Below are 27959 nucleotides of genomic sequence, written 5' to 3'. Positions count from 1 at the left end.
TATGTGGGAATGGGGCTGGGTTCCTGCCAGGGCCAGATGTGATGCCCCCAAAGAGGGAGGCAGAAACCTTGAAAAGGCTGGGGTATTTCTCACTTACTTCTCTAATATTTTCTAATATTCTAGTATTTCTAAATGGAGACTCTTGAGCCAAGACCCTTTGCTTCCTGGTGCCAGGGAGCGAGGCGAAGCGCCCACTGCAGCCAGGCTCACCATGTACCAGGCACCAGGCTGCAAGCCCAGTACCGACCCAGCCACAAGGTCCAACAACTTTGGAGTCCTTTTCCTTAAACACACAGCAAGTAATAACTTAACTAATGCTCCACTTAGATTTTTGCCCGAGTGTTCATATTTATCAGAAATTGAGTTTTTTCCCTTTTGAAAGCGCTAGTGCTGCATTGCGGTTTTGCTTTGGTTTAGGCTGGGTCTAAGCAGAGCACGTCTGCCCCTGCATTTTTAAGGGAGGGTGATAAGCTTGGCCATGCCATCCTGGGTCCAGAGGGGTTTCTCTGCTGCATGGTGGCCACCTAGGCACATTGTAGTTAACGTTTGAGCTCAGGCTCATGGATGCTAATCCCAGTGGCTAAAGGATGGAAAGCAAATATAAACATTAAGCTGGCTGGTGAAAATCCAATGGTTTGGAAGCCAGGGGTCATGTTATCGTGGACCTGAATGAGCCCAACCTCTGGCCAGGTAGGGTTGGCCACACTGCTGTTTCTGCACTGGTGGGTTTGGCAGCTTCCAGGTGAGTTGAGCTTTGTGCCCCTGAGCCGTGGGGTTCACAGATGTGTGTGGGTCCTGGTCTGTCCCCACAGAAATTCAGCGGGGGACCCACAGTGGGGGACCTGTGGGCAGCAGCATCTTCTCCACCAGTGCTCCTTAGATTCACAAAAGCAAATCTGTAGACATTGCTGGTCTGGCTGCTGTAAACGGGAGGTGGCCGAGGCTGGTTTGGAGGAGAAATACAGCAAAAAGCCTCGACAGATCTGCAATAACAAAGCCTCAGCCCGCAAATGGGCTCAGCCACCTCCCCAGCCCCAGCCTGCCCGGGTGTCGGAGCGGCATCCTCAGCCTGTCTGTCCGTCTGCCTGCCTGCCCTGCCAGGGTGCGCAGCGGGTGGGGGAGGTGGCTGTGCACACCAGGCTGCTTCTCTTGTCTCTGATCCCCCTCTGGGGGATTGTCGGTTATTACATGCCTCTGTAGTATTTTCCTCCTCTCTGTGCAAATGGACTGTGCTGCGGGTTTAATATGCCAGATTGTCAGGGAGCTGGAAATGGCATTTGGGTAAAAAAACAGCCCAAAAGCACACACACAAAGGCAGTGAGAAGGCTGGTGTGGAGGTGTTCCCGCGCTCCTTGTCCCTGCCAAGATGCTACCAGGAGCTATGCAATCACAGAACAACAATAATTTATTCATTTCATGAGTGCCTTAACTCTGGATCCCTGTACGATTGGGTCCTGCCACGAGAGCAAATTAAAAAGTCCCCGTGGGAAAGACCATGATCTCTCCTGCATGGCAGAGAGATGCTCGCGGGTGGGGGTCCCTCGTGCTCCCCTATCACCCCGACTCTCCATGCAGCCCAAAATTCAGAGGCAAGCGACGGTCTGGGTCTGTCCTTCAAAACACAACCACCTACAAAACAAGGGAGCACAAGGGGGAGAGCCAAGGCAGAGCTCAGCGCAGCCAGTGGTTGGGATAACTTCAGCTCGGCACTTTGGATTCTGAATTTCCTCTGAGCTGTTTGCAAGGGCTGAAAAAAACCCCAAAACTTCGAGCCCTACCTTCCCCCCGCCCAACTCCGTCCTGATGTTGCCCAGAACATCTCCCTCATCCCTCCCATTCAGGGGGAAAAAAAAAGAGAAGGAGGGAGGAGTGGGAGAGAGGAGGAGAGAGGGAGAAAGTGAGCTCACGTTCACACGTTGGTAGAGGCTGGTCTTGCAATGCCTTTGAATATTTTACTTTTAGGCAGTTCCCTATCAGTCAGCCACACAGATCCGAGCTGAGCTGAAGCTAACTACAGCCATGGACAGTACTAGGAGATCTGAAATCTAATCGCATGCATCATACCTCCGGGATATTTTTTAAATTACATATATAAACACACTGACAGGCAGCCGCGCTCACACACACACAAATATACATCCACACGTCGGCAGAGCCGCCAGCACCCGCACGGCCACTGAGCAAACACCTTGTCTCTTCTCGCAGGATATACCCGCTCACACACATCTCTCTTTATCTCCTCCTGGCTTCCTGGAGGATCGTGCCGGCTGTTTTCCATGGAGAAAGTCCAGGGAGAAATGGAGATTGAAAGATGGGAAAGAAGTGAAGAGATTTCAGACGCAGAGAAAAAGGTTATTCAAGAGACATGGAGCAGAGTATATGCAAACTGCGAGGACATTGGGGTCTCCATACTCATCAGGTATTTAAAAAACAAACGAAAAAAGGAAGCAGCAAATCCAACTAAATCTCTTTATAGCTGAGAAAGAGGCAGAATATATATAACTGAACTGAAATGAATGACAGTGAGTGGGGAGCTGGCTGGGTGTATTTGCTGGCTGGGAGCAGTGAGGGTTTCACAGCACTCCTCTGATTTCCACACCTTTGAGCCGGGTGTGTGTGTGGGGGGGGGGGTGGGGAGCGGGGGGAGCCTTGCTGGGGACTTTGAGGGAAGCTGCTTCCATTGCAAAGGTCACCTTAGCCCGTGGACAGAGCTGGGGGGGGCAGCTTTGGGGGAGAGTGGTGCTGGGCTTGGGTGGTTTGGGGGTATTTTTTTTTACACACACACCCCCAGTTAGCTGTGTGTGGATGGCATCAGTACGTAGCAGGCTGGCGGGTGAAATAATGCAAGTTGGGAGCCAAGATAAAACCCAAGCAGGTGTGTCTCCGAGGGCACCATCTGTCCCTTCGGCGGCAGCGTCGGCAGGAAGGAGAGCACTGAAGTTGGCGGTGGAAGGGCGATGTGGGGGGCACAAGTGGGAGAGGGTGGCAGCGGGGGCAGGGACCCAGCCGCCCCAGGAGCAGGGTGCAGAGTATCACCCGACGGTGTGGGGCTGTGCAGCAGGGACGGGCAGCTCACAAGCCCCGTGTCTGCACCTGAAACCAAAACAGGGGAGATGCTGTTGAGGTGAGGAACAGGCAGGTGGGGTTTTGGGGTTTCTTGCATTGTCTGGGGGTGCAACCCTTGTCCGAGTACCCTGGTAAAGCACCGAGTGGGAATCCCACGGGATCCCACAGACGCCAGGAGTTTGGGGTATCACTGGGGTGCAGCACCAAGAAGCTGTTTCCCTTATTTAAGAGGGAAGAGGCTGACGGGCAGTGGGAGGAGAGGGGCAGGCGACATGCCTGCGCTGACCTGTTGGCAAACAGCAAAGATGCTTTCCAGAGAGACAGAGCTCCCACCACCCATCCCAGGGAGCAGCAACGCAGGAACCCCCCTTGGCCAGGCTCCTGCCTGGACCCAACCACAGCCAGCCCAGCCAGCAGACAGGAGGCTGGATTGTGTCCTTCCCATTTTGCTCCTGCAGCAGGGTACTGCGGGTGCTTGGAGAATCCCTCGGATGAATGCAGGGCTTATTCATAACAACCAAAAGTTTTCCAAGAGGCTGAGAGCTAATGCCTCCAGCCCACGGGATCTGCAGAGAGCAGAGGCTCCCCGGAGGTGAGCAGAGCTGGCTCCCCTCCAGGCTCCCTGCCAGCACTGCAATGGGATTTTCCTAACAAGACCCCTCCGGGGAGAATCCAAAATGACTTTGAGTCCCCTCTCCACCTCCTCTCAGAGCCAGCTGGTGACTAAGCCCGTTCCCCCACGGCCCCCTGTTCCATCCAGCTGACTAGGGTGGTCAGGGGGTGCAACAGCCCCACGGCTGGGGATACCAAACCCACCTGGGCTGGGTTCAAAGCCCACACATGGCAGAGGTCTGGGCGATGTAAAATTCCCCTTTTTCCCATAAGCTTCAGCATGGGGCTTGGCTAGCAGCTGTGCACGGCCAGCTCCTTGCCCAGCACTCAGGTCATGCCGTGGCCCCATCCGTCCGCACAGCTGGGTGCTCCCCTGCCTGCAAGCACAGGGTGGGTGGCTGGGTGCTCGCGGCTGGTGCCAAGGGACTCATGGCAATGCCAGGGGGGGTTCACCCAGGGTAGCTCATTGCTTTTGGTGTCTCCCTGTGTGCAGTCATGGGGCCCAGAGCACGGCTAGGGATGGGGGCAGCAAGGTGTGGCAGCGGGGACCATGTGGCTGAGCTCTGATCCTGACTCAAACTTTCCCAGTAGAAGTTTCTGGTGCAGTTTTTTAATTTTTCCAGGGTGAGTTGTGGTGCCGTGGTGAGGGGTTTCCCCCTGCTGTGCCAACAGGGCAGGACTGAGCTGCTCCCAGGATGAACACTTGCTCCTTTGGAACCTTTCCATGCTTGGCCATTGCATGTGCCATGGCACATCCCAGATAAACCCCACCGCCTGCTCCCTCAGCCAGAGCTTCCCTGGGATGCCTAAAGTGAGGTCTGGACTTTCAGTGCATGTCCCTGATGATGTGGTGTCGTTTGGGAGAGCTACCGTCCCCTCCAGCAGCACTGGCTGGAGCAGCGCACCTGCCTGCCTCCCCGTGCCATGGCTCCGGTGGCTGAGCTGCTCCTTCGGCAGCAAACCCCATCCCCAAAGAGGGCTTCGTGCTGCTGCCCTGAGCCCCGCTCCCTCCACCAGCTCCGATGAGCAAAACCTGAGCTCGCCTGGGGAAGCGTGTGCCTGGTGAAAGCAGGGCAGCCCTGGCTGGGGTTGGGAGCACCGGTAGCCACTGCTTTCCCAGCTGTGTTTCCCAGCTGCCATCAGCCGCTGGGAGAAGTGGGTCATGCGTGGAGGCCGCCGGGAGCCCGGGTGGCGCGGGCGGGCGGCAGCCGCTTCCCAAGACATGATTCAGCAGCTCCAGAGGTTGGGGCTGGGGAGGGGACAGTGGGCAGCCACTGGTGCGGTGTGAGCTGACCTGCCTGGCATGCTCTGGGTGCATCACATGCCATGTGCTGGGGGCTGAGAGCTGCCCCAGCCAGCCTCCGTGCTTCACTTGTACATGGCTCATCACCTTCTGATGGAAACTGAGGCAGAAAGGGATGGGCACAAGGGTGGCCAGGGAGGGGGAAGGGGGATGCACGGCTGCAGGCCCCCCTTTGGTGCAACTCCCATGTGCAGGGCAGTAAAAGCAGGCAAATCTATTAGTACCCACATTTCTGTTGTCAGGGTTGTGACCAGGTTGTTGCCTGTGTCCAGTGGCAGAGGGTATCTCCACGCTTTCCTGCTCTGTCCCCTCTCCATCCCTTCAGAGCCGTTGAAGGCAGGGAATGTTTTTTTTTCCTGCGTGGGAAGGTCTGGGGGTTTGCAGCACCTCTGAACATAGGAGGTCGACATGAATCTGAGGCCTGATCCTGTGCCCCAAGGGCAAAGGCAGGGAGGCAGTGATGCGCACCCAAAAGGCAGCGATAAGGAGGGCTGCAGTGCCAGCGTCCCCCAGGAGCCCAGCCTGGCTCACTCTGCTCCTCCTTCAGCCCCTGCTCAACAACCTCCTCCTCCACCCCCAGCCTTTCCATGCTTTGCTGATGGGGAAACTGAGGCACAGAGCTAGCCATCAGGTTTCCAGCCTTCACGGGGAAGTGTTTGAAGCCATAGCAAAGCCCTGCAGTCCTGCCAGCAGCACAGTGGGGTCCTGATCTCACAGGGTCTCTGGCATCCCAGGGGACATAAACATGAATAATGGGGACTGCTGGCTGAGCAGCCACCAGATCATGGGAATCTGCGCTGTGTGGTTAAAGCTATGTCACTAATTGACAGTTTCCTCGGTGGGGGAGCCTCGAACCGGAGGAAGCACAATCTCCTCGCCACACTCATCTTCCTCCTCTGGAGCTCAGGGGCCTCTGCAGGCGCCATCTCGCAGCCTTAACCCTTGCTGGAGCTGCAGCTGGAGCCTCGACCTGTCTGGGGCCATGCATATTGACTGGGTTTCTCCCAAGTAGGCACACCGGCCATCACGGCTAGGAGCCCTGGGCTGCAGCTCAACCCTACCCTCTCCATGCCCCCCGGCTCATTGCTGTGCCTCAGTTTCCCCATCTGTAATTTAGGAATCGGTCCTTTTTGAAAAACATCCCTCACTAGAGAGTTCAGAGCAGGGAGCCCAGGTGTGCGAGGGGAGTAGGGCAGCCTCCAGCATCTGCATTAGCCCTCGTGTGCGGCACAGGAGCCCTTTGAGTGCGTGGCTGTTGCTCCCCAAGCACCTCCCTTTCTCTAATGCCCTTGCAATGGCTTATTGCCCATACCCCACGTTCTGAGACTGTGCTGGGGGGTGCCAGCACCCGGGTGGCTCAGCCCTCCTGTTGCCCACCCTTCGTGGCATGCAGGGGCTGAGGGCACTCAGGCAAACAGGGCTGAGCGTCAGTGGGGGCTCGGGACCCTCACTCCTTTGCAGACCCTGACCAAGTCCAGGACGGCAGGGCTAAACCCACAGTCTGTCCTGATCTTCAAACGTATTCGCTCCCACACCCACACACACGTACTGTGGTCACAGATGTGGGACCACAAAAATTTGCGGATCTCATCAGACGATAAAACCCAGGGACAGTTTCTATTAGCTCCAGGGCAAATCTGCACCAAATGTTAATTCTGTGCCAAGCTCAGGCAACGCAACCTGCCACAGCCAACACAGGCTGTGCCACATCCACAGCATTTCTTCACCATTGTTCCCTCCAGCTCCACTCCAGCTCCAGTAGTTTTCCAAATTTCCAAATTTGTTACCTTTGCCATCACTCCTGATGTGCTCTTTCCCTCTCAGGAGGTGTAGGAGGGGAAGCAAAGGGATTGCCAAAGTAGAATCAGGCCCGCAGATTTCAACAGCTCCTTAGTCTGAGCTAATACACCTGGATTCAGACAGTTTGCAAAGAACTTTGAAATATAAAAGCACTCCCTGGATGCCAGATATTGTAAGTTTTAGGTTAAAATAGCAAAAAGCCTGAGCAATGAGTCTGGCAACGCAGAAACCCCCTTTTTTCCCCAGCTGAATCCAAAATAATGGGTTGAATCCACCCAAAAATGGCATTTAAATAAATGATTTTGCAGCTACTCCCAAAGCCAGCATGTGCTTTGTGGAGGGGTCCATAGGGAAGGGGTCCATTCTTGGCTGCCGGAGGGCAAATTTCCGAGCAAAGCAGCTCAGAGAGATCCTCCTGCTGCAATATCTCACTTTGAAAGGGCCCAGTGAAAAGACTGGCCTTCTGTGTGGCAATGTCCCTGTCCCCCTGTCCCACAGCTTGCCACACACTTGCAAATCGCTGTGGTCCAGCTGGAGAGATGCTTGCTGGGCAACAAGGAGAGCCCGAGAGCAGCAGGACACTGCTCTGCTGGCAAGGACACGCACAAGGAGCATTTTCCAAAACCACGGCTCCCTCCCGGGTGGTGAAGGGGGCAAGTGTGGGTTTTGTCTAGAAACAGCCCCTGTTTGTAGGGCTGTGTTGTCTCTCTGATCGCAGCACCTGGAACCGGCCCTTTCAACGCTTCACGGCCAAGGTGGCTGCACGGGGATCCCTGCGGCACATCCCGCACCAGCTGCGGCTTCGGGGCTGCCAGCAGCTCTCAGGGTGAGCCGAGAAGAGCCTCTCCCACATCCCCTGTCCCAGGGCTGCTTTTGCATCACCTGTGAGCTGCACGAGGCTAGGGGTGTTGAGTAGGATCTTTCAAGAGCCGTGAGGGGTCAAGAGGTGGCCAGGAGGCCTAGAGAAGCAAAGGCAGAGGGGGTCAAACAGTTTCCATGGCTAATTTCCCTGGCTATGGCCGAGGACATGCTGGATGTGTTGGTACCAGCCCTGAAAATCCCTCCCCCAGAGCAGGAGGCAAGGGCCAAGTTTCTGCTCTGCTAACTGGCGCTATTAATGATGCTGCTGCAGTGGAGCGGGGCTGTACCTCTGCACGCAGCCTGGCGAGCGCCCGTCTGCGGAGTTTCAGCACTTATTAAAGTCAGAGAAATGTCAGGACAGCCCTCGCCAGGCTGGCACTGAGCATGGCTGTGGAATGGAGAGTGCCGGCTGGCTGGCAGTCCTGCCGGAGCACAGTGCCAGGGGAAGCGGCCGGCAGAGCAGCTGGTAACGCCAAACTGGGGCTGCTGGGAATCGGCATGGGAGCATTGGATGGGACAGTGGTGGTGGGCACCAGCAAAAATTGGATTCCCAGTTTTGCTGGGTGGATGGTGGGTCCCGGCACAGGGAGCACATCCTTGTGAATCTGGATTACCCCTTCCCCACCCAGCTGGGGTTTGTCTTCTACATCCAAACCCCTCTGCTGTCCCTGCAAACTCCATCCTCACCCTGCATCTGCCTTGGCAACAAGAGTCACATTTTAGCGTTGTTTCCAAACACCTACAGTTCCTGCTGGCCATGCTGGCCCTGCTTGGCAGAGCTGTAGGAAGGGTGCTTGGTGCGGGGGGAATGCTGGTGGCAGGGTGGAGGGGGCTGACCAGCCACCCCTGCGTGCTGCTTGCACCCAGCAGGCAAGGACGCAGGCAGGGACAGCAGCTTGGCAGCGGAGAGGCGCAGGGACACAAATGAGGAGGGCCTGATGATGATGTGGATGAAGGCACTAAGAAAAGGGGACTGCAAGAACCATAGGAAATGGAAGCCATGTGGGAAAGCCCCTTTAGCACTGTTAATTCATTTATCTGATGAAAGCTGTCCTTACCTCAGCCTGAAGTTTCATCTCTGCAGCCAAGAGGCTCTGGGCTGAATCCACACACGTGGTAGGGGAAGACAACAGCAAGGAGGACCTGGAGGCGTGAGCCATGCACATGCAAGCGAGCAGGACATGCCCACATGTATTTGTCTGCATCTTTGCTGCTGGGTCCTCTCCCAGCCTCACTGGGGTGTCCCAGTCCCTCTGCCCTGGGGCTCTGCAGTGCCCGGGGCATGACGGCCTCCAAGGATGGCTCAGCATTGTGCTGGAGGCTGCTCTGGAGGCTTCGCAGCAGGACATGGGCTTCACCTGGAGGAAGGCCAGCTATACCTCTTCTCCCTCAGCTGCAGAAGTCGAATTTAGTATCAGTTAAATGTGGGTGGACTGGGAGCTTGACCCTTTTCCATCCAGCTCTCCCTTGCCAGAGCTGGAGATACTTCCCACCACCATCTCCACCGGTCCATGAGCCCTCAGAGACAGGACATGGGCAGAGCTATGCTGCAGGAGTGAGCAGGCACCATCCTCTTCCTACTCCAATTAGATCTGCCTTTTTCTGTCTTGCTGAGTAGTGGCATTGACATGGCTGGGACTGTTCTCACCTTGGGCTGGGAGCTGTAACCACAGGCAGCACCCTTGCCCCAGCCTGAAAATAGGATGGTAGACTACAGGTGGCTGGGAGGAGCAGGGGGAAGGTGCAGGCAGCGGTGAGACAGCACTCAGCAAAATAAACAGCAGCATCACACACCACCTACCTACCCATTATCAGCTGCTTTGTAGACACCAGAGCAGAAAGGAAGCAGAAGTTTGAAAAGGGATGCAGAGAGGCTCCAGGCTGTGTTAGAGAGAGTTTCTCCCACGTAGGGAGGATGAGGTGAGGTGAAAGCATTGGTAGGAAAATCTAGCAAAAAGTCTACGAGTGCTGGCTGGGGGCTCAGCTGAAGCCTCCCGACAGCTTTGAAAGCTCCCTAGCATTCGTCCTGCAGTTTGCAAACAGGGTAAGTGAAGCATCAAGGGTTTCAGTGCTCAGGGGGACCAAGCCAGCAGCACCCAGGTGTTCTCTTTCCAGCTGGGGAAGGAAGATGGCTGGGCTTGGCGATTTCCTCCATGCAGGGTTTGCTCTGCAGGGTCTGGGAAGAGGGAGAGAGACTGAAGGAGAAGTGGCATCTCTCCTGAGCAGAAAACAGGCTCTGCTGCTGGGAATGGTTGTGTCCTTAAAGTTGTTAAAAGGACAAAAGAGAGGAAAAGCAATCCTGACATCCTGTCCGTTGGGTCCAGATGTAGCTCACAGAGTACAAATTAGCGGGTGCAGAATGGAAACACTTAAAAAGAAATTTAATGAGATTGGTATGCAGGCATCTGGTTTCTATCAATCATCATTTTGTGTGATATGCAATGGTAAATATAGTCTTTTTAATAACTCCGATGAAGAAAAAGAGCCCAAAACACACACAACAACCGAACAAAATTCCAGAGCCTGAGATGTTTGAACTCTGGAAATATGTTCTGTAGATGGAAAAACCCCAGCTGACACCTCTTCTAATTCACTATTGTTTGAGTTATTTTATTTCTTCCTTCCCCCCCCCCTCCCCTTCCTCTGGTTATATTTAAACTTTGTGTTAAATTAATCTTCTCTGTTTATTAACAACTACCACTAAGCGAGCCTCCTTCCCTCTTCTTCTTGGTTCGACAACTCAAATATTTGCTCTAGGCCAGAAGCTCTTGCTGCAGGCGCCTGCCTCTCCCCACCCCTGTAGAGGTGCTGGCCGAGGAGAGGTGCCTGCGGGTCTCTGGCCGGCCATGAATTTGCTTTTCAACTTGAAGCTGGTTTGGGCTCCCCTGTTTCAGTTCTCCATCGCTGAAAGTGAGCAGATAGCATGTGAGCTGGGGGGTTGTTGGTTTTACATACCACCAGCATCACCGCCATCCTTCCTGCAGGTCCCTTGGGAAAACTGCTGGGCTCAGCTCCCCCAGGGGTGTCACCTTGAGGGTCTGCAAAGGTGGGGAAGGTTAGGAACTAAATATTTGGATCCTTCTGTCACCTGACCTTGTGCAGGTTGGGGAATTTTTGGGGTTTAAAAATTTAAAAGAGCCTGGTGGCTCTTTTTGGTGGGTCTCTTGGCAGGCGGATGCTGTGGTTCCTGGCAATGCAGGGGTCAGCCCCTCACCTTGCTGTACTCTTCTGCTGAAAAAGGCTAGCTCAGACCAGGATTTTTTCTCAGCTTGTTCCCTGGGTCTTCACATCATCATGCCCTTGAGCTGAGATCAAATAGGGCTTTCTAGGGAATGCCTGATGGTGTGGGATTCAGAGGCTTGGGCATGCATTGACCGGCTGGCAGCCTCCATCCTCTAAACTGGGGTAGTCTGTGGGCCGCAAGTCCCACTTCCAGCTGCAACCCCTGCTCCCAGCGCCTGAGGGGAATGTCTGCCAGAGCTGGAGGGTGAGGGGGAAAAGATCCACTAGCAGGGATGGCAAAACTCTTAGGTCCGACCTCGACCTCGGCAGTGTGTTCACTGTCTATAGCTGGAGGGCTGGCTGGAGCTGCAGGCTCAGGGGCCGCAGCAGCTTGCGCAGAGGTGGGGAGGGGCAGGATGGCAGGAGAAGTATGCTGGGGCCAGATGTAAAAAACGGTCCCATTGAAACGAAGAAGAATTTTTTCCTTCTGCGGAGAAATGCTCAGGGCAGGAGTCTTGAAACCTGGGAACAGTGTTGTATGTATGGCCCCAGCCAGGGGGACCAGTAGCCGTCTCTGACAGCTCCAGCTGAAGGTACGGACTGAGCATCTCTGTGCTGACAGGAGCTGGAGACAGTCAAGCCTGGGAATGATTTCTCCCGACAGGGACCAGACGTGTCAGGAGGAGCTTTGCCCGGGGGGAGGCTGCACAACAACAAGAGTTCTGTCGTGGGTCCCCTCCAGGTTTTAAAAGTAACACCTTGCCTCCCCCTTCCACCTTCCTTCCTCCCCCACCCTTTCCTACACTTACTCTTCACACCTCCGAAACCTATTTTGGGCCATCTGATGAATCCCAGATGCCTCAGGGAAGCAACAGAAGCGGTGGTGCACTCCAGGCACTGCTTCACACCACTTCCTTGGCAATACCCCCTAGCTCTTGCAAGCCAAGGGAGCGGGGAAAGGAAGAGAGGGGGGAAAAAAGAGGATAATGAAGTGGTAAACGAGCCTAGTCCTCAATATTGTGATTATTCGTGGAGTGGTGAGTGGGGGAGAGGATCCCACCTGGTCCTGGAGTGAGGTAGCGATTCTTGGGAGAAGAAGCGGGATGCTTCACATGGCTTGGGATGATGCTTGGGGTGGGGGTTATGGCAGGCTAGAAGAGGGGAGGAGGCAATATGCCTGGAGCCCAGGGTGATGGGGGCAGCCCTGGGAGCTGCCTGCCACCTCAGGAGCATCCTTCACTGGTTCAGGTGAAGGGGCACCCAGGAGGAGGCAGGGAGAGCCCTGTCAGAGAGGGGGAGCTGGGTGAAAGGGGGAGCAAATGCCTCTATGGTTCTCTCCAGTGTAAATCAGGTGGAAGGGGTTGGTTAACACCACTCGAGCATCAGCCCCAGCTGCTGAGAGTGATCTGCTGCAATGCTGGCACCAGTAGTCCCAGCCCCTACACCCTGTCCTCTTGTGCCCTTCAAACACCCACACCATCCAGCTCCCCGGGGAGCTCAGTGCATCAGCTGCAACCACAGCTTCATTTGCTTCAGCTGCATTTCATTGGGGTTGATTTAATCCTGCAGGCAAGAGAGTCCTCAGTCTCTCAGAGGGGTTGGCTGGGTGTTTGGGGTATCCTTGTGCTGGGGACAACAGCTCCTGGTTGGGTGATGTGAGCTCAGGGCTGAGATCTTGCTAGGGATTCTGTTGGTGCTGATCTGTGAGATGTGGTGGTGGTGTTGGGGAAGGGGGTTGCTCTGGGTGGCAATACAGGAATAAAGCCCATGGGGCCAGGAAGCTGCTGTGGGGCTTGGGGAAGAGGGGCAGGGAGAGGCTGGCTGGGATAAAGAGAGGTTTTTGTGCTCATCTCCAGCTCTCTGAGACAGGACCGGATGGTTTGATGTATGTCGGCATGACTACAGCATCTGGTAGGCCTGGGTGGAGTCTCTGGATATCAAGAAACTCTGTCTTGCCTCTGCTTTGTAGGTTAATATCCAGCTGTGATGCCCTTGTAGCAGATAGGGAAGGCTGTGGAGAAAGGCATTAACCTGCTGATTTTTAGGCAGCTGAATGTCACAGCTCCTGGGGAATGCAATGAGAAAACCAGCTCTGACTGTGTTAGATGCAGGGGAGCTTTTTCCAGCATCTCCACCATTCCATACTTTGCTTTAACCTCTCAGCCTGCTCTCACCCTCCTGATGGCATTTTGTATCTGTTCTTTTTTTGAAGGTTTTTTGTCAACTTCCCGTCGGCCAAGCAGTACTTCAGCCAGTTCAAGCACATGGAGGACCCGCTGGAGATGGAGAGGAGCTTGCAACTGCGTAAGCACGCTCGGCGGGTCATGGGTGCCATTAATACTGTGGTGGAGAACCTCAATGACTCCGAAAAGGTCTCCTCCGTTCTGGCCCTGGTGGGCAAGGCCCATGCCCTCAAGCACAAAGTGGAGCCCATCTACTTCAAGGTAAAGGACGGGAGCAAAAAAAATTGCTGGGGTGCTTTAGAAATTAGGAAGAGGGCAGGAGAGAGGGAGCCACAGCGAGCTGGTGCTGCCTGTCCTCGCCCGGGGGAGGCTGGCTGGCTGGTTATGGGGTTGCTCCCGATGCAGCTGCAGTGTCCCACTGCCATGCTGTCCCACGCAGCCCACCATTCCCAAATGGAGCCACTGCTGCAGCATCACGTGCCTCCCCCAGCCCAGGGAAGTTCACCTGCCTGTGCCCTGCCTGCAGCCCCTCCGGTGTGGCTGTGGTCACATGTCCCTTCTTTTAGAAATTAAGCATGATAGGAGGGAATAAATTTGAGGTACCCACATTAGGGAAATGCTTGACCCTGCAAGCAACACCCCGCAGCCTCCTCCCTGCTGGGGCAGGCTGGTTACCTGCCCTGCCCATTCCCTGGGGTCTTGACAGACCTCCCAAACCTCTGTCTGTCCTGAAGGGGGTGGCTGTTTCCAGAACTCAGCCGCAGGGTTAAATTGTTTTCGGAGGAAAAAGCTAAATTTGCTGTGAGCCTCTCCCTGGAGAGTTATTAACCCTTTGCTGTCTGCCTCCCTCCAGAAACTCACCGGTGTCATGCTGGAGGTCATTGCTGAAGAATACGCTAATGACTTCACCCCAGAGGCACACGGCGCCTGGACGAAGATGAAGACCCTCATCTACACCCACGTGACGGCGGCGTACAAGGAGGTGGGCTGGGCGCAATACCCCACTGCCACCCTGTGAGCGGCCAGGGGGCCAGGCGAGGGGCAGGGAGGGCTTCGCTCACCCCAGGACTTCACTCTGGTCTCTTCTCAAGATCTTTGCTCAGTCTGGGGAGCCCGGTAGGGCCGGCTCTGTTAGCTGCCAAGTCACAATTTGATCTCCATGGGGTTTAAAAAAACCAAACTAAATAAGCCAAAAGAATAGAAGCACAAAGGGTGTGGGTGGGTCAGAGTGAAGCAGTTGCAGGGGATGTAGAGTGCTGGTTGGTTGTTGGCTCCATCTTACTGTCCTGGCCTGTCCATCACCACCTCCCAAATCCTGCACCTCGCTTGCACCATCTCACAGTCCCTTGGACAAGCACTGCTGTGCAGCAGTGATGTGCAGCCCTGTTCACTGATGTGACCCTTGTTCTCCATGCAAAGCCCCCGGGTAAACCTGGCTCCTTGCTTTTGGGGGCACGATTCTTATGGGAACCACCAGCTGCCTGGCTGGCACCAAAAACGCTTTGCTTCGCACTTTCTGCACTCACCTGGCAGGGTGGCAGGGCTGATGGCTGTGGCCAGAGCTGCTCTCAGCTGTCCATCGCCCTGCACCAGGGACCAGCAGCAGCCCTTGCTCTCCCGTCATCCACACTCCCTCTCCTTGGCTGGCTGTTGCAAACCCTCCTGGGGTTGGAGGGAGCAAAGTGGAGGGGAAAATGTGCTCCTCCAGTGTGAGGGAGTGGGAAAGGAGGGATTTGGGCTGCCTCCCCTCGTGGCTCGGAGCACAGTGCATAGGTGAGATCCCTGTTCAGATGGCAGGAGCTGGTGAGCCCACCCGTGGCACGTGCTGTGCCATTGCCTTGGGAGCTGGCATGTGTAGGTCTGTTTGCCCAGCAGCCAGCAGCAGGGCAATGCAGGGACAGAGGGCTGGGGTGGCTCTGCCCAGCTTGGTGAGAAGTGGGGTTCAGGCTGTGATCAGGAGGGGGAAAGATGAAGTGGACATAACAGGAGGGATTCCTGGGTGTGAAGAAAGGTCCCTGCTCTGTTAAAATTAATAAATAACTTATTACATAGAGCATATTCCTGCCCTCTTGTGAAACCATGTTCCTTCAAATAAAGTGCCTGGTCAAAATCAGCTCATGCAGGAGCTGTGTCCCTACTCGGAGGCCAGCAGTGCTCCTGCGGGTGCCTGGCAAAGGCCCCCTCCCCCCAAAGTGAGATGTGGCTGCAGGGCTGGCAGCCCTCATCCTGCCTCTGATACTGACTTCTGCAGCTCTGTGGGTGAGTCTGCTTGGTTTCTGACTGTTTCGCCTTTGGTTATGAAAAAGGGAGGAGGAGCAGCCCTGTTGCCTCCTATACATATGTGCTGGGATTTATAGGACACTCTGGGGACTGGTTGGCAAAGGATTGGGGACGAAACATCGGATGTGCTAGGAAGCTTTGGCATCCCTGTCACCCAGTTATTTCCCAAAATGTCTCTCTTATTTTTAGAGCCCTAGCATTAAGGGCAATGTTACCTGTTGAAGTGGGAGCGGGGGGTGGGGTGTCCCTTCTGAGACTTTCTCTGGTTCTCATTCCACTACTGCCCTGAAGAGCTGGCAGCTTTCTGGGAGAGACCAGCTCCTCTCCTGGATGTTGGCTTGACAGGCAGTGAGCCCACAGTCCCCGGCTGGCATCTCCACAGCCACCTTGGGGACATCCCCATGCCACAGGGACACTGCTGGAGGTGGCAGCAGCAACTTTTCCTGGGGCTGACCTCCCTCCCCTGGAGCAGCCAGCCAGAAACTCCTGCTTTGCTCACCCACAACCAATTAATCTGTGCTTTTAATCACCCCTGGGGAATAGGGTTTTTCCTGTTTCTGGTGTTTTGCTTCCATGCCAAGGGCCTCCTCTGCCCCCCAGCCCTGGCACTGCTGGGAGGGTGGCCAGCATCAGGTGCCTGCTCCCAGAAAAGCTCTCAGTGGAGTTTTCCCCTTTCCTCTCTTGGCTGTAACAGCAGGTTTCTGCTCAGGGTCTGTGGGAGCCTGTATAGAGGGGCAAACCCCTGGACCCTAGCCCTGCCCTTTCCCTCACTCATACCAAGATGCTGGCATGATCCATGGCTGGGCAGCAACCTTGGGCACCGCTGCTCAAAGAGCAGGGGAGGTACGCCTGGGGGGAAATGTCTTCTCCTGTTCCTCTGGACTCAGTTAGATGCAGCCAGGAGTTTGTGCTGGTGCCCTGGCTCTGGGCAAAGAGGGATTTGGGGAGGGATGCAACCTCCTGGCTGCATTCCCCAGTGCTCCCTTGCTTTCCTGCACAGCCCTGGGACAGGGTTAGTCCCCAAAATAGTGCCAGGACTCCACTAATGACATTACAGCTGCTCTCTAGCCTTGCAGTTCTTTCCTCCCTATGTCTTACAATATAACAGGTGGAGAAGAGTGATGGGGCCAGGAGCAATGGCACATCCTGGGCATCCATGGAGGGATGGGTGGAAATACCTGCTGAGGGCACAGCTGTCCTTGGCACAGCAGCATGCAAGGTCAAGGGGTTTATAAAAGGAAGGGATGGGCACAGGGTGACAAGTGATACTGCTTTGCTCATGTGGTGGGCTGTCATTTAGAGTCAGCACACCCAAAATTCAGCTCACCAGCCTGCACCAGTGAAGGTGCCAGCAGCTGATGCCTCCAGCTCATGTCTGAATGTCAAAGCAGCCGCTCGTCCCTTGCAGGGTTGGTGGAGACATCCTTCAAGAGGCAGCTGCTGGCTGGGGTCAGCATCAGGCCTGTGCAGGTGGGAAAAGACCTGTTCAGTCGTTGACTTTGTGCCAGCACAAGACTGGAGAGCAATTGCTCGGAGCAAGACTGTTAGATTTTATTTTTTTGGGTGCATCACAGGACTCTCATTAGCACAGCTTCACTGATTTCTGCCAAAACCTTGGGGCCAGCAGCGCATATTTTCAATGAGTTCATGTACTCCCCATGCTCTGCGGATGCTGGGCCAAGGATGTTTTCGTACCAGGGATGTTTTATCTTTAAACAAAGTTCACACATTAACCTTTGAGCTTCATATTCTCCAGGTGGGAATTTTAGTTTCACAATACAAACTCTTCCTCTCCCTTCCCACAACCAAAATTTGGATCAGTCACGGTCAGCAGGGAAGCGATTTTTCGGGTGACTCTAAAGTCCCTGCGTTCATGCCCAACCTACCCGAGTGCCTTGGCTTTGGGGGAGCATCAGTGAAGTGTGTCCCCTCACCTTTGAATGGGGCTTGGTTTCTTTATTCTTATTTTTTTTTGCATCTCTAGAAAAATCTGACCCATGACCTTGTGCACCCACGCATGTGTGCTGCGCTTGGGTTTTTTTCCAGGCACATTTTTCTAAAGCAAATCCAGATGCATGCAGCTGCTGTCCCTTGAGGACTGCCCCCCCCCCCCCCCCCCCCATGAGCCAACTTGCAGGCCAGTTGAATATATGCAAACAAAAACATATTTATTTTTACCAGCACTGCAGGAAGTAAAATGAAGCAGGGAGGGCTCCTGGGGCAAAACTTGCGAGGGGAAGAGATGGAGATAAAGCAAACGCCCCCTCTTTGCCACCTGCAGCAGAGGAGGCATTGCTTAAATCAGGGAAAACTCCCATCTGGAGATAGATGAAAATTAACAGAAAAAGGAAAAAAAAAATCATTCTGGAGTGACAGGGCTGATAAACACCATGTTAAAGAGCAGAAAGGGAGGCCAGGTTCCTGCTCCGAGCATGGCTTTCCGGCACAGACACCTGCACAGCTGCTCCCTGTTACCTGTTGCCCCCCCTGGAACCCACCACAGCTGGCTGGGGACCCCCTTATCCCCTCTTCCCTCCAGGCCCTGCTCGCTGGGGCTCGAAGTTTCCCCTCCCAGCGTGCCTGGGCTGAGGTAAGGGCGCTGCCCATGTGTGCTTTGGCTCTGCTTTGCTCTCCTTGGTGGTGACAGGTAGGGACCGACTTGTAAATGCGGTCTCCCAAAATTCACAGGTGGGAGCTGGGGGCTCAGGGCATGGCAGCTAGGGACTCCTGGTCTGTTCTCTGCCCTGGAGGGGACTTTGATGTCCCCCAGCCCCGTCCACCTTCCCCAGGGATGCTGCCGGCTGCTCCTGCTTGCTCTTCTCCTCTCTGATGCCCATGCCATTGCGGCTGCCTCTGTGCAAGCTGAGCTCAGGTCTCAGCTTCCACCCCTGCAACCAGGGCAGGATCTGGCCCCTGGCTCAGCCAGCCTCTCTGTGTTAGTGTCAGCACTGGGCTTGGGGACGTGTGACCTGGGTGGGAAAGTCTTTGTCCCCCCTGCCATCAGCAGATGAGTGCCGAGTGAGGGGGGGCATTCAGTGTCCCTCAGGCAGGGTCATCCCCCGCCCCCAAGCACCTCATCCTGGATGTCTTGGGGGACACCCGCTCATGGCAATCAGCTTGTGTCCCCCCCACCCCACATTCAGCGCTGCGTTTGGTCAGAGGCAGGTCAGCGCTGGAGGGAATGGGACATTCTGGGTTGGGATGGGACACAGATCCCATCCACCTGGTGTCCCCCTCCAGCCAATGCTCATGGCAGGTATAGCTCCATAGGCACACAGCCAGCCAGAAGGACACCCCACTGCCACCAGAGCTGGTTGGACGAGGAGTCCTTAAGGACCTTATGCCACCACCCTCATCTTCTCTTATGGTGAGACAAATCCCCAAGGCAGCCAAGCTGCAGGTTCTCCAGGGGGACTCCTCTTGCATCTCTGCCAGTTTGCTCCAGTTTGCCCCAGTAAAGGGGATCCCAGCATCTCCCTGCTCTCTGGAGACATGCCCAGTGACTTCAGTGGGGACCAGATTTTGGCTGGCTGGACTCTGGCACCAGAGCTCAGCCTTCCCTGCCCCTTGCCAGAGGGAAGCTGCCCCAGTGTGCTGATGTTGGTGCACAGGCTGCTCAGGGCCAGCACCAGCGACGCCAGACAGACGGGTGGAAGGGAAACCCATGAGCTAATCTTGGACCAACTTACAGAAAGGGATGGATAAAACTACCCACCTGGGTCCAACCTCTTTGACAGACTGCGACGCTAATTATTTTCCATAGCTGAAGTTGTCTCTAATTGTTAGTATGTCTTAATGAGTCCCACCATGACCCACCGACATGAGCCGGTGTGGTCTGATGTAACTCCGTGTCTTTCCTGTTACAGCTGCGGATACTGTTCATGTGTGTGTTTCTCGGTGCTTCTGTGCTGGTTTTATACATGCTGTTCCGTGTACGATGGGTGTAACTTGTTTTTCTTTTTGTAGGTTTTTAGTATGTTTGTAACCGGACAGAATGGTGTTATTAAACTGAAACTTGTATCTTCAGTGGATAAATCAATCAAACCACTCCAGCTCTTCTTGGTTTCTTTCTGGTGGGGTGGCTGCGAGGTGGGGGGATGTGGGAGGCTGCCCTATGGCTAGATGGGTCTGTGGGTTCCTGCTTGCTCTGAGGAAACCAGTGAGGGAGCTTCGTGGCTGGAAAGCAGCATCCAAAGGAAGAGATGTGCCCTTCACTGCCCTTCACTGCCCTTCTGCACCAAGGGTGGTAGAGGTGGCTGGAGGAATTCTACTTACAGGCTCAGGTGCGAAGGGGAGGGTCTGCTCTTCCTCCAGGCTCTTTACTTGGCTTCCAGGTACGTTGTGCAAACCTCTGAGGGCTCTCCCTGAATCAGCAGCTCTTTCTGCCTTCTCCAGCCTGGCCAGCCCAAAATGCATGCCAGGAGGATTTGCTGCATGGGACCAGCCGGGGACTTTGCCTCCGTGGCACATGAATCCTGGCAGGATCCGAGATGAAGGCTCCTCTCTGCTGCAGGAGGCAGAGTCAGATTTGGCTGATGCTGGCCAGCTTTTCCAAAATTGTTGGCAGGGGACGGGTGGACAGCAGACAGACAGATGTGTGTAATGGTCCCATAAGCCTCATTTCTGTGGTGTGTAAGCTTGGGAAAGAAATCTGAGCAAACCTTTTTATTGTGCTCCCCTGCTGATGCAGAGTACATCAGCACAAGTCAGAACGGGCTTTCAGGGAAGGGAAAGCCTATCCCACCAGGATGGTAGAAACCACCAGCACCTGGCCACAAGCAATTTTAAGGGGAGCAATCTTAGGTTTAGGACCCTGGTCTGAGGCTGGGGGGGGGTGCTCAGTGGGGTCTGAGAGGGAGGAGGGCAGAGTTTAGGGCCTCAGAGGCTGCCAAGGGTCTTGGGGAGCCTGGCACTGGCATGTCTTCTGTTGGGCTGAGGGCAGCAATGATGTTCTCCAGCCCTGCACGTGGTGGAGTAGCTCTTCTGTGGGCAGGCATTTGAGCTACTCAGGGGTCCCCAGGCTACAGGGACTGGGGTAGCCATGCAAGGGGAGCCTATTTCTTCCCCTGAAGCTTAGCCAAATCAAGTTAATCTGGCCATGGCCATGTCAAAGGGAACCAAAGGCCAACTCACGTGGGGAAGGGAATAAGTGCCTAGTTCAATCTATCTTCTCCCGCTTCATCTTTTTTTGTGGCGAAAACCACTTGGTGCTGTTAATGAGATTAATAAGCCATCCTCAGAGTCTCTGCTGCATCCTGTATACACTTCCAGGCAGAAGCGCATGGTCAGCAAAGCCTGCACGCTGCTATGGTCCAGATGGGAAACATTAGCTTTGAAACCACAAGCAAAAGAACTGGCCAGCTCAGGAGTGGGGAGGTTGCAGTGGGGACCTGAAGCTCTTAGACTTTTGCACACTGGGCTGAGACTAGCCAGAACCAGCGGTGGCCACAGGGTGCCAACACGGGGCTTGTTTTTCCAATGGCTTCTTGAAAAGGAGCTGGGATTTTCAGCATTACCTTGCAGGGAGAAAATATGTACACAGCCCTTCACTTTGTACTAATATTTACCCACAGATCCTGTCACTTCAGGGTGGCTGTGACGATCGCACTGTGACCTGGACCTGGTGGCCACACCGGTGCTCTGCAAGCACTGGTGGAAAAGGGAACAGGGTGGGAGATTGAGGCTCACGGCACACTGGAAAATTGACCTAGGCACCTGGGTGATGGGCTGACACCCTCTGACCACCCTGTGCCCAGGGAGGGCTAAAACCATCTTGTTTCCAAGTGTCACAGCCTGGCAATGCTGCTTTCCAGGAGGCACCCCTCGCCCAAGGGAGCTGGTGGAGATCCAGCTCTTGGAAACCACCTTGGTGGCTCTGGTGATGTTTTACAGGCTGGGAAATGAAGGGAGAGGGGATATTTGATAGCTAAGGCATGGCATGGGGTGTGCTTCCAGCCTGTCTCCCATGGTCCGGCCCTGGGATAACCCCTCTACCCCACACCACTGGCCATGGGGTCCTGTGCCTGCCATGTGCTGGAGGAATTACAACTCCATGAGCCCAGTGCAGATGTGGGCTCAGAGGTGGCACATCACTGTGTGTCCATGTCCAGTCAGTGCCCAGAGGCAGCCAAGGGGAAAGCCAGGAGATTACTGTGAGGGACAGCCAGAAATACATCTGCAAGGGGGAGATTAAAAAAGAGAATCTGCAATAACTGTACTGCACAAATACCTATGAAAAACCAGCCCATGTGAGCTGGCGGTGAGGACAAGTCCTCCTTTGTGCGCTGGGTGGCACAGGGCAAGAAACCTCAGGGGAGAGAGCTTGCAGGCTCCCACTGGCTTGAAGGACACATACCTTCTTTTTCTTCATTATCTGCACCGAGATAAGAGCTGGGAGCTCCAGGCTTTGCTGTACAAACCGCCTTATGGCCACCCTCACCAGTGCGGGGTTTTTGGCAGCTCCTTGCTCAGAGCAAAGCCCCTGACAGGGGGGAAAAAAAGCAGGAAAAAATCATCCCGCCCGGTGGGGCTGACACTGAGCAGAAGCCAGCCCCTCCTTCCGCACCCGGCTCCTCTTCTGCTGTGCCGTCTGATATGGTTTATCTGAGCAGCACTGAATGTAAACACTGTCAGCGCCGGCCAGGATTAATTCCCGGGAGTTTGGCAGCCAAGTGATGAAATAACAGTGCTCAGAGTGGGAAGTGCACGTCTCAGACTGAAAAATCCTCCTTGCTAATTTGCAGCCAGGTTTCTCTTCTCCCAGGCACTCTTGAGAGAGAACGAAGCCAAGGGCAGAGGGAGGATGGGGGAGAGGACCAGGAGGAGGAGGATGGTTCCTGGGGAGGCAGGCTGGGACCTAAGGAAGTGGGGAAACTACACGTGCCCCATGCACAGGTGCTGGCCCTACTGCCAGGGATGCAGGGGTGGGGGGGGACAGGGCCTGCAGCCCCCAGCCCAGCCCAATCACCCTCTGGTTTTGCAGGACCCCCCAGGTGCCAGCGGAGGAAGCAGTGCTGAAGGCACCGAGGTGCTCCCGGACACCTGAACCCGCGCAGCTGGCACTGTGCCCGAGAGGAGCCCCCCTTTGCTTTCCACTTGCTGCTGGGTGGGTGTGCATTAGCTGGGGGGGCACTTGATGTCCCCACGCTAACGAGCACCTGCGCCCCCCAGTCTGGGGAACAAACCAGCAAAAAAGCACGTTCCCATTGCTCACCACATTAAACACCATGAGATCACCCGAACAAAACAGCTTTGCTGCTGGGAGGGCTCCCATCCCCACACAGATGGGACATCTATTGCTGTTAATTACAAATCCTTTTTATTCATTGACAAGTATATCTGCTTTAAGGGAAAGCTTTAGAAAACTGCCCTGCAGATGCTGCTGTTTGTATGTTTGATCAGTTTTGAGGCTGATGTTCCAAACAGCTCCTGAAATAAAATAATCGTTGGGCTCTGGTGCATTGTTGTGGTTTTATATTTATGTAGCAGAGGGGCTTGTTTTGGGGATACTTTTCTGAGAAATAATGTGATTTTCATTTGCTTTCTTTAGATATTTCAGTAAATAACTACAAATACTTCCACTTATTTTTATTGTTTTCTTGGTAGAGGAAAAATGGGCTGGACAAAAAGCCCAGCAGCACATGGGCAATTAAATCGGTTTATTTTAAACTTGGGAAAGCCCACGTCTTCCAAGAGCTGTGCATCACTCAGGGTTCTGTCACCAGCAAATTATGGTTATGCTCAGGTTTTAATGATATATTTCATATCTACCTACATATAATGTAGTCCTGTAGCTGTATTTTGAGGTCCTGGTGCTGCTGGGAGATGGGTGGCTCTGTATGCCTGGTGGTGCTGCTGCTGTTTCCCAGCGGAAGGCCTGGCTGCCCTGCCTGTGCCCTGCCTTCTGCCTGCTTCCAGGATGCGGCTGGGCACCTTCTACTGAGCTGCTTTCTGTCCCTTGCAACAGAGTATCCCTGGCCAATGTCTGCCAGGGCACCAGGTGACATCTGCACCAGCTCTGCAGGTGGCGAAGGGTGCAAAAGGCGGGGAACAGGTCCTGGGAATGGTACTGTCAGCTTTGGGAACCTGATTTAAAAAATAATCCTAGTGATGATGGAGGGGTGTGTGGGGGTGTACCAGTGAGACAGCAGCCATCCCCCTCTCTGTGAAACCCCATGTGACATGGTGCCCTTTGGGATCGTACAGGCTAGCAGAGGGGTCAGGGTGACAGCAGAATGGGGTGCCTGCAGGGTTGGGGTGTCTGCAGAGGTGTTGTGCCTACAGACACTGGGGTGCCAATGGAGATACAGGGTGCCGGCAGAGATGCGGGTGCGGGCAAGGATGTGCCAGGACTGTTTTGGCAGTCCAGCCTTGCACCCATCTCCCCTGGGGTCCTGTATTGAGGATGCTGGAGCCCCCCTGGCCACAGCCCTGCCCTGGCTAAGAGGGGCTGGGGCTGATGGAGGGCTGTGGTGCCCAGTCAGCCAGAGCGTTGCTCCCCGCACCAGCCCAGCTGCTGGATGCAGCTTGGCTGAGCACTGTCAGCAGGTAACCTCTCCGAAGGTGAATGCAGATGGCTGTGCAGGTAAACACCGTGCTGCAGCCTGTGCTTAGCCAGGCGTGGATTCTCTGAGCCCGGGCACGGCTCATCCTGCAGTCCAAGCAGCGGCAGCAGGGAGGTAGGCCAGGCAAGGGGGCTGCTTGGGGACAACTGGACAGCTTCTCCTCCCCACTCGCTTGCCCAAGGACACCTGGCAGGCAGGAAGGTTCAGCCTTTTGCAGAGCTGCTGTTCCAGCAGAAAATGTTGTATTCGGCTCCACAAACCAGAACCACTCCTGAGTAGGAGACAGCCATGGCTCAGCACCAGGGAGCCCAGCATCTCCCAGCCTGGCCTCTGCATACAGGGTTGGGCTTGGCTGAAGGGGCTGCGGGGAGAGCTGGATAAATAGCAGCGGACGAGGAAGATTGCTTCTCAAAGGTCACTGCTTCCTCCGCACTGCTATGAATTAGCCCGCTTCATTCCCTCCTCCTCTCCATGGCAGCATTCTCTGCCTTAGCTCCTGTCCCAGCAGCTCCCACTAACCCCAGCCCCAGTGCTAGGGGGCGAAGCAGCTCCCCCATCAAGCCAAGCTATTCCCAGTCTTATCATCTACTGGACAGTCATTTCTACTGGAAGGAAAATCCCCAAGGCTGGACCTTTATCCTATGAGATTTGCAAAAGGGAGCAGACAGCTTCCAGCCTCCTGCCCTTTCCTGCTCCACTAAATCACCCCAGAGCCCTCCCAAATGTTTATTCTTTGGGAAAGCAATAAAAGAGAAAGAAACCTCAAAAGAGAAATTCCCACCAGCCTGCCTTTGATTGCATTTGATATTGTTTTATTTCTTAGTGCTTTCCCACTGCCGGCTGGCTGAGGAGGGAGGGGGGGCAGGAGGAAACAGTGCTTGAAGGGTGTAAAAATACAAATTTCTCACTAGCATCTGTATCTGGAGGGGTCTGTGTGCTGCTCTGGGGGTGACAGTGCCTCTGAGGACGGGAGCTGGGGTTGCCCAGCTCCCCAGGCTGTGAAGGTGAGCAGGAGCATCCCTATGTTTGCAAAGGTGATTGAGCACAGGGCAGCTGCAGAGCACAGCACAGGTGGGCGACGGGGGCTGCTTTCCATCTCCTAGCCCCTCCATGGCCAAGACAAGGGAACAGCAGGGACTGCCAGGCAGTGACATCGTGACAAGCTCTGTCTGCCACAGAGCCGGTTGGCACTGCTGCCACCAGCACTGTGATGCCAGTGGGGAAGGCTCACAGAACCAGAACTGGGTTCCCAGCTTGCCTGATAGGAAAAACTTCCCGGTGAAGCACCAAGAGCTAGATGGTCCCAGGGTGCCCCGTGTCCCCCAGGGGCTGGGCAGGGGTGACAGCCGTGACACTGGCATGGTACCCACCGGGATGGCAAGTGGGGCAGCAGGCGCTGGTGAGATGGAGGTGAGAGGGAAGGGAGCGCTAAGTGATTCCAGAGGCTGAGCATCCTCTGCCGCTGCTGGGAAGAGCTTCCAGCCTGCTCCCCGCGGTGCTGAGCGCGGCCATGGCCTGGCCTCTGCCGTTCGCACCGGGAACGGCAGCGCTGCGGGCACCGGCACCGGCTGCGGGCTGCCCTCGGCAGGCATGGCAGGCAGCCGCCTGCCAGGGGGCTGTGCTGGCCTGGGCAGGCCAGGGCAGGATGGCAGCAGGGACGGGCAGCTTTTAACTCTGACTGAGATGAGACAGAGTGAGAGCAGGACATGGTGGGGGTCCAACCCACTGGTGAGAGCCGGGGCAAGATGTGTCCCCTCCGTGTGGGATTTGCCCCCCCCAGATTGTGTCCCGATAAAGCAGGGGACGAGGGGATGGGGGGACCGGCTCCCAGAGAGGCTGTGGGGACACAATCCCATCTGCCTGTGTGTGGGAGCAACTCAGGACAACCCGGAGCACTCACACCCAGATGGGGGCTTGTGAAGAGCCAACAAGGGGAAAAAACTCCTGGAGAACCTGGATCGAGATGTTTTAGGGAGCAGCTGATGTTTTGGAAAGACAAGGAAACCTTGGACTACAGCCCCAGGATCGGAACATGTGGTTATTACAACGCGAAAACTATAAGGTTGTGAAAACCAGTATCTTTCACACTGAACATCTTTGTGACCTGCCTCTGAAGAGTCGCTGGAGCTGGTGCCAGGCTCCCAGAGCCCCTCTGCAGGCAGGCACTCACCCGAAAGGCCATTCCCCAGCTCCATCCAGCCCCAGCAGATCCCAGTCCACCTGTGTCCCCCAGCCAGGGCTGGAGGGTGCCTGGCGATTGGGGAAGGTCAAATACCGCAGGAGGCAGGGCTCCCTCTCCCTTTGGAGCAGGCAGCCTCCTGGCTCCGCCAGCTCTCCTGCAGTGCACGGCTGGGCTCATGCCACATATCACAGTCCCATTGGCATACAGGTTTGTGCACTGTCATCCTTGGGAGGAAAACCCACAGCTGCCCTGAATGCAAATGTCTTCTTCCAAACATATTTGAATTATCTGAGAAAAAGTCCTGCTACAGGAATACCAAGGCCAAGGGAAGCTGGGCGGAGCTTGCCACTGAAAATCCTCTTTGAAATGCCCTGAAACCTTGGCTTTGGTTTCTAATGAATCGCAATGCTGCTTGGATCTTCTCCCCACCGGTGCTTCAATGTGTCTCCACATCCAGAGCCAGGACCTGCTCTGGAGCAGCAGGCAGTAAGCAGCAGGACCTTGCCTGGCCTCAGCCTGCTGGGGATGGATCCCACCCCAGAAGACTTCATGGCATAACAGGGAGGGATGGCTTCTGCCGAGATGCCCCAGCCCTGGGCCTGGCACACTGCACCGGTGCTCCCAGCAAGTCACCCATCGGCCCTGCTGGAGGCTGCCCCCTGTACAGGACGGGTCTCCCAATGCTGGGGCGCGGCAGCAGTGTCCCCTCCCTGATCTCCCCTGGGGACAGGCCAGCCAGGACATTTCTGGCCAGGCCAGCTTTGCACTGCAAAGGGAAGTGCTCTGCAGAGCATCTCCCCTGCACGGCACGCTGATGCAACACCCTGACGTTGCTGCCTTGGGGGTTTTTTGGTCATTTCTTTCGCTTCCTTATTGCCCAACGCTCCGCCGGGTTTGCACAGGTGGCAGTCACCATCCTCTCTTTCCATCTGTGGGCCTTGCCAGCCCACACAGGGCTCTGCCCAGCTCCTCCACAGGACACATCCTGCAGGTCCAAGCCTTGGAGTGGGATGTGGGCAGGACCACGTCAGCCATGGCTTTGGTTGGCCATTGTTTGTCCCAGCCAAAGACAAGGCTGATATGTCCCCTCCCAGACGCACTGAGAAGTCGGTGCCTGGCATCTTGGCACAGGTCCCTGCTTGCCACCTGCCACAGCCTGCAGCTGGGGACACCCCCACCTCCCTCCTGAGTCACAGGCAGGAAGCATTCCCCTGCCCCCCCGCACAGCCTATGTCGGGGTGCCATAGCCACCCACCCAGCACCCATCCGGAGCCCTCCCCTTCTGCACCTGCTTCAAAGCACAACTTCAAAGGAGCCAGGAGAAAATGAAAGCTTTCTCCACCCTTTTTTCTACCAGGAACCGGGAGCAGATTTGCTGAGCAAGAGCCCATGGATGTGGAAGGTGTGGGGCCACCGCCAGCACCAGCTCAACACCCTACTAGACAGCAGTGAAGCCAAGCTGGACCTGAGCTGCAGCACCCAGGGACAGTTTTAGCACAGCACGCTCGCTTGAAGTCTCCCTGTGAGGGTAAGGTAAACATAAAAGAAAAACGCAGTTTTGAATAGCGAGGCAAAGTTAAACCCTGCTCCCGCCTGGTCCTGGCTGTAAATGCAGTCGCTGCTTGCCTGAGACCCGGCAGCAAGTCGTGAATCAAGGATTTATTTTGTGGCCAAACCCCAGGGCGTATTTTCCTGTGTAAAAGCCTCAGCCACGCCAAACCCAGCCTAGAAAGGCCTCCCCTCAGCCCCCCAGATCCTGCCGGCACCCTCCATGGAGAGGGGAGGCTGCTGTGGGGTGCCGGTGGGCGGCAGGGCAGCACCCCGAGGGGCTCGGCTCTGCCAGGTGCTGGGTGAGTCACGACAGCCAGAGCCAACGTGACCGGCTC

The 27959-nt window shown here is 55.4% G+C and overlaps 1 protein-coding gene across 3 annotated transcripts; it reads left to right on the top strand.

The window, feature by feature from the left end:
• Positions 1-636: 636 nt before the first annotated feature.
• Positions 637-22783, top strand: CYGB (cytoglobin). Of its 3 annotated transcripts, none has more exons than XM_055797397.1 (5): positions 637-742; positions 2206-2419; positions 13077-13308; positions 13901-14029; positions 22310-22783. In XM_055797397.1, the coding sequence occupies exons 1-5, from the start codon at positions 670-672 to the stop codon at positions 22370-22372; spliced, it is 711 nt and encodes a 236-aa protein (XP_055653372.1). In that variant the 5' UTR covers positions 637-669; the 3' UTR covers positions 22373-22783. The 3 variants fall into 3 exon arrangements, 2 of the variants coding, with proteins under 2 accessions (XP_055653372.1, XP_005233102.2); XR_008746044.1 differs by having other exon boundaries at positions 639-742; positions 13901-15306; XM_005233045.4 differs by lacking the exon at positions 22310-22783 and having other exon boundaries at positions 639-742; positions 13901-19379.
• Positions 22784-27959: the final 5176 nt, after the last annotated feature.

Source organism: Falco peregrinus, chromosome 2 (genome assembly GCF_023634155.1).
Source record: "Falco peregrinus isolate bFalPer1 chromosome 2, bFalPer1.pri, whole genome shotgun sequence".
In the NCBI taxonomy this organism is placed as follows: Eukaryota; Metazoa; Chordata; class Aves; order Falconiformes; family Falconidae; genus Falco; species Falco peregrinus.
Note: the sequence above shows the minus strand (reverse complement) of the source record. Positions and strands in the feature narration are given on the sequence as shown.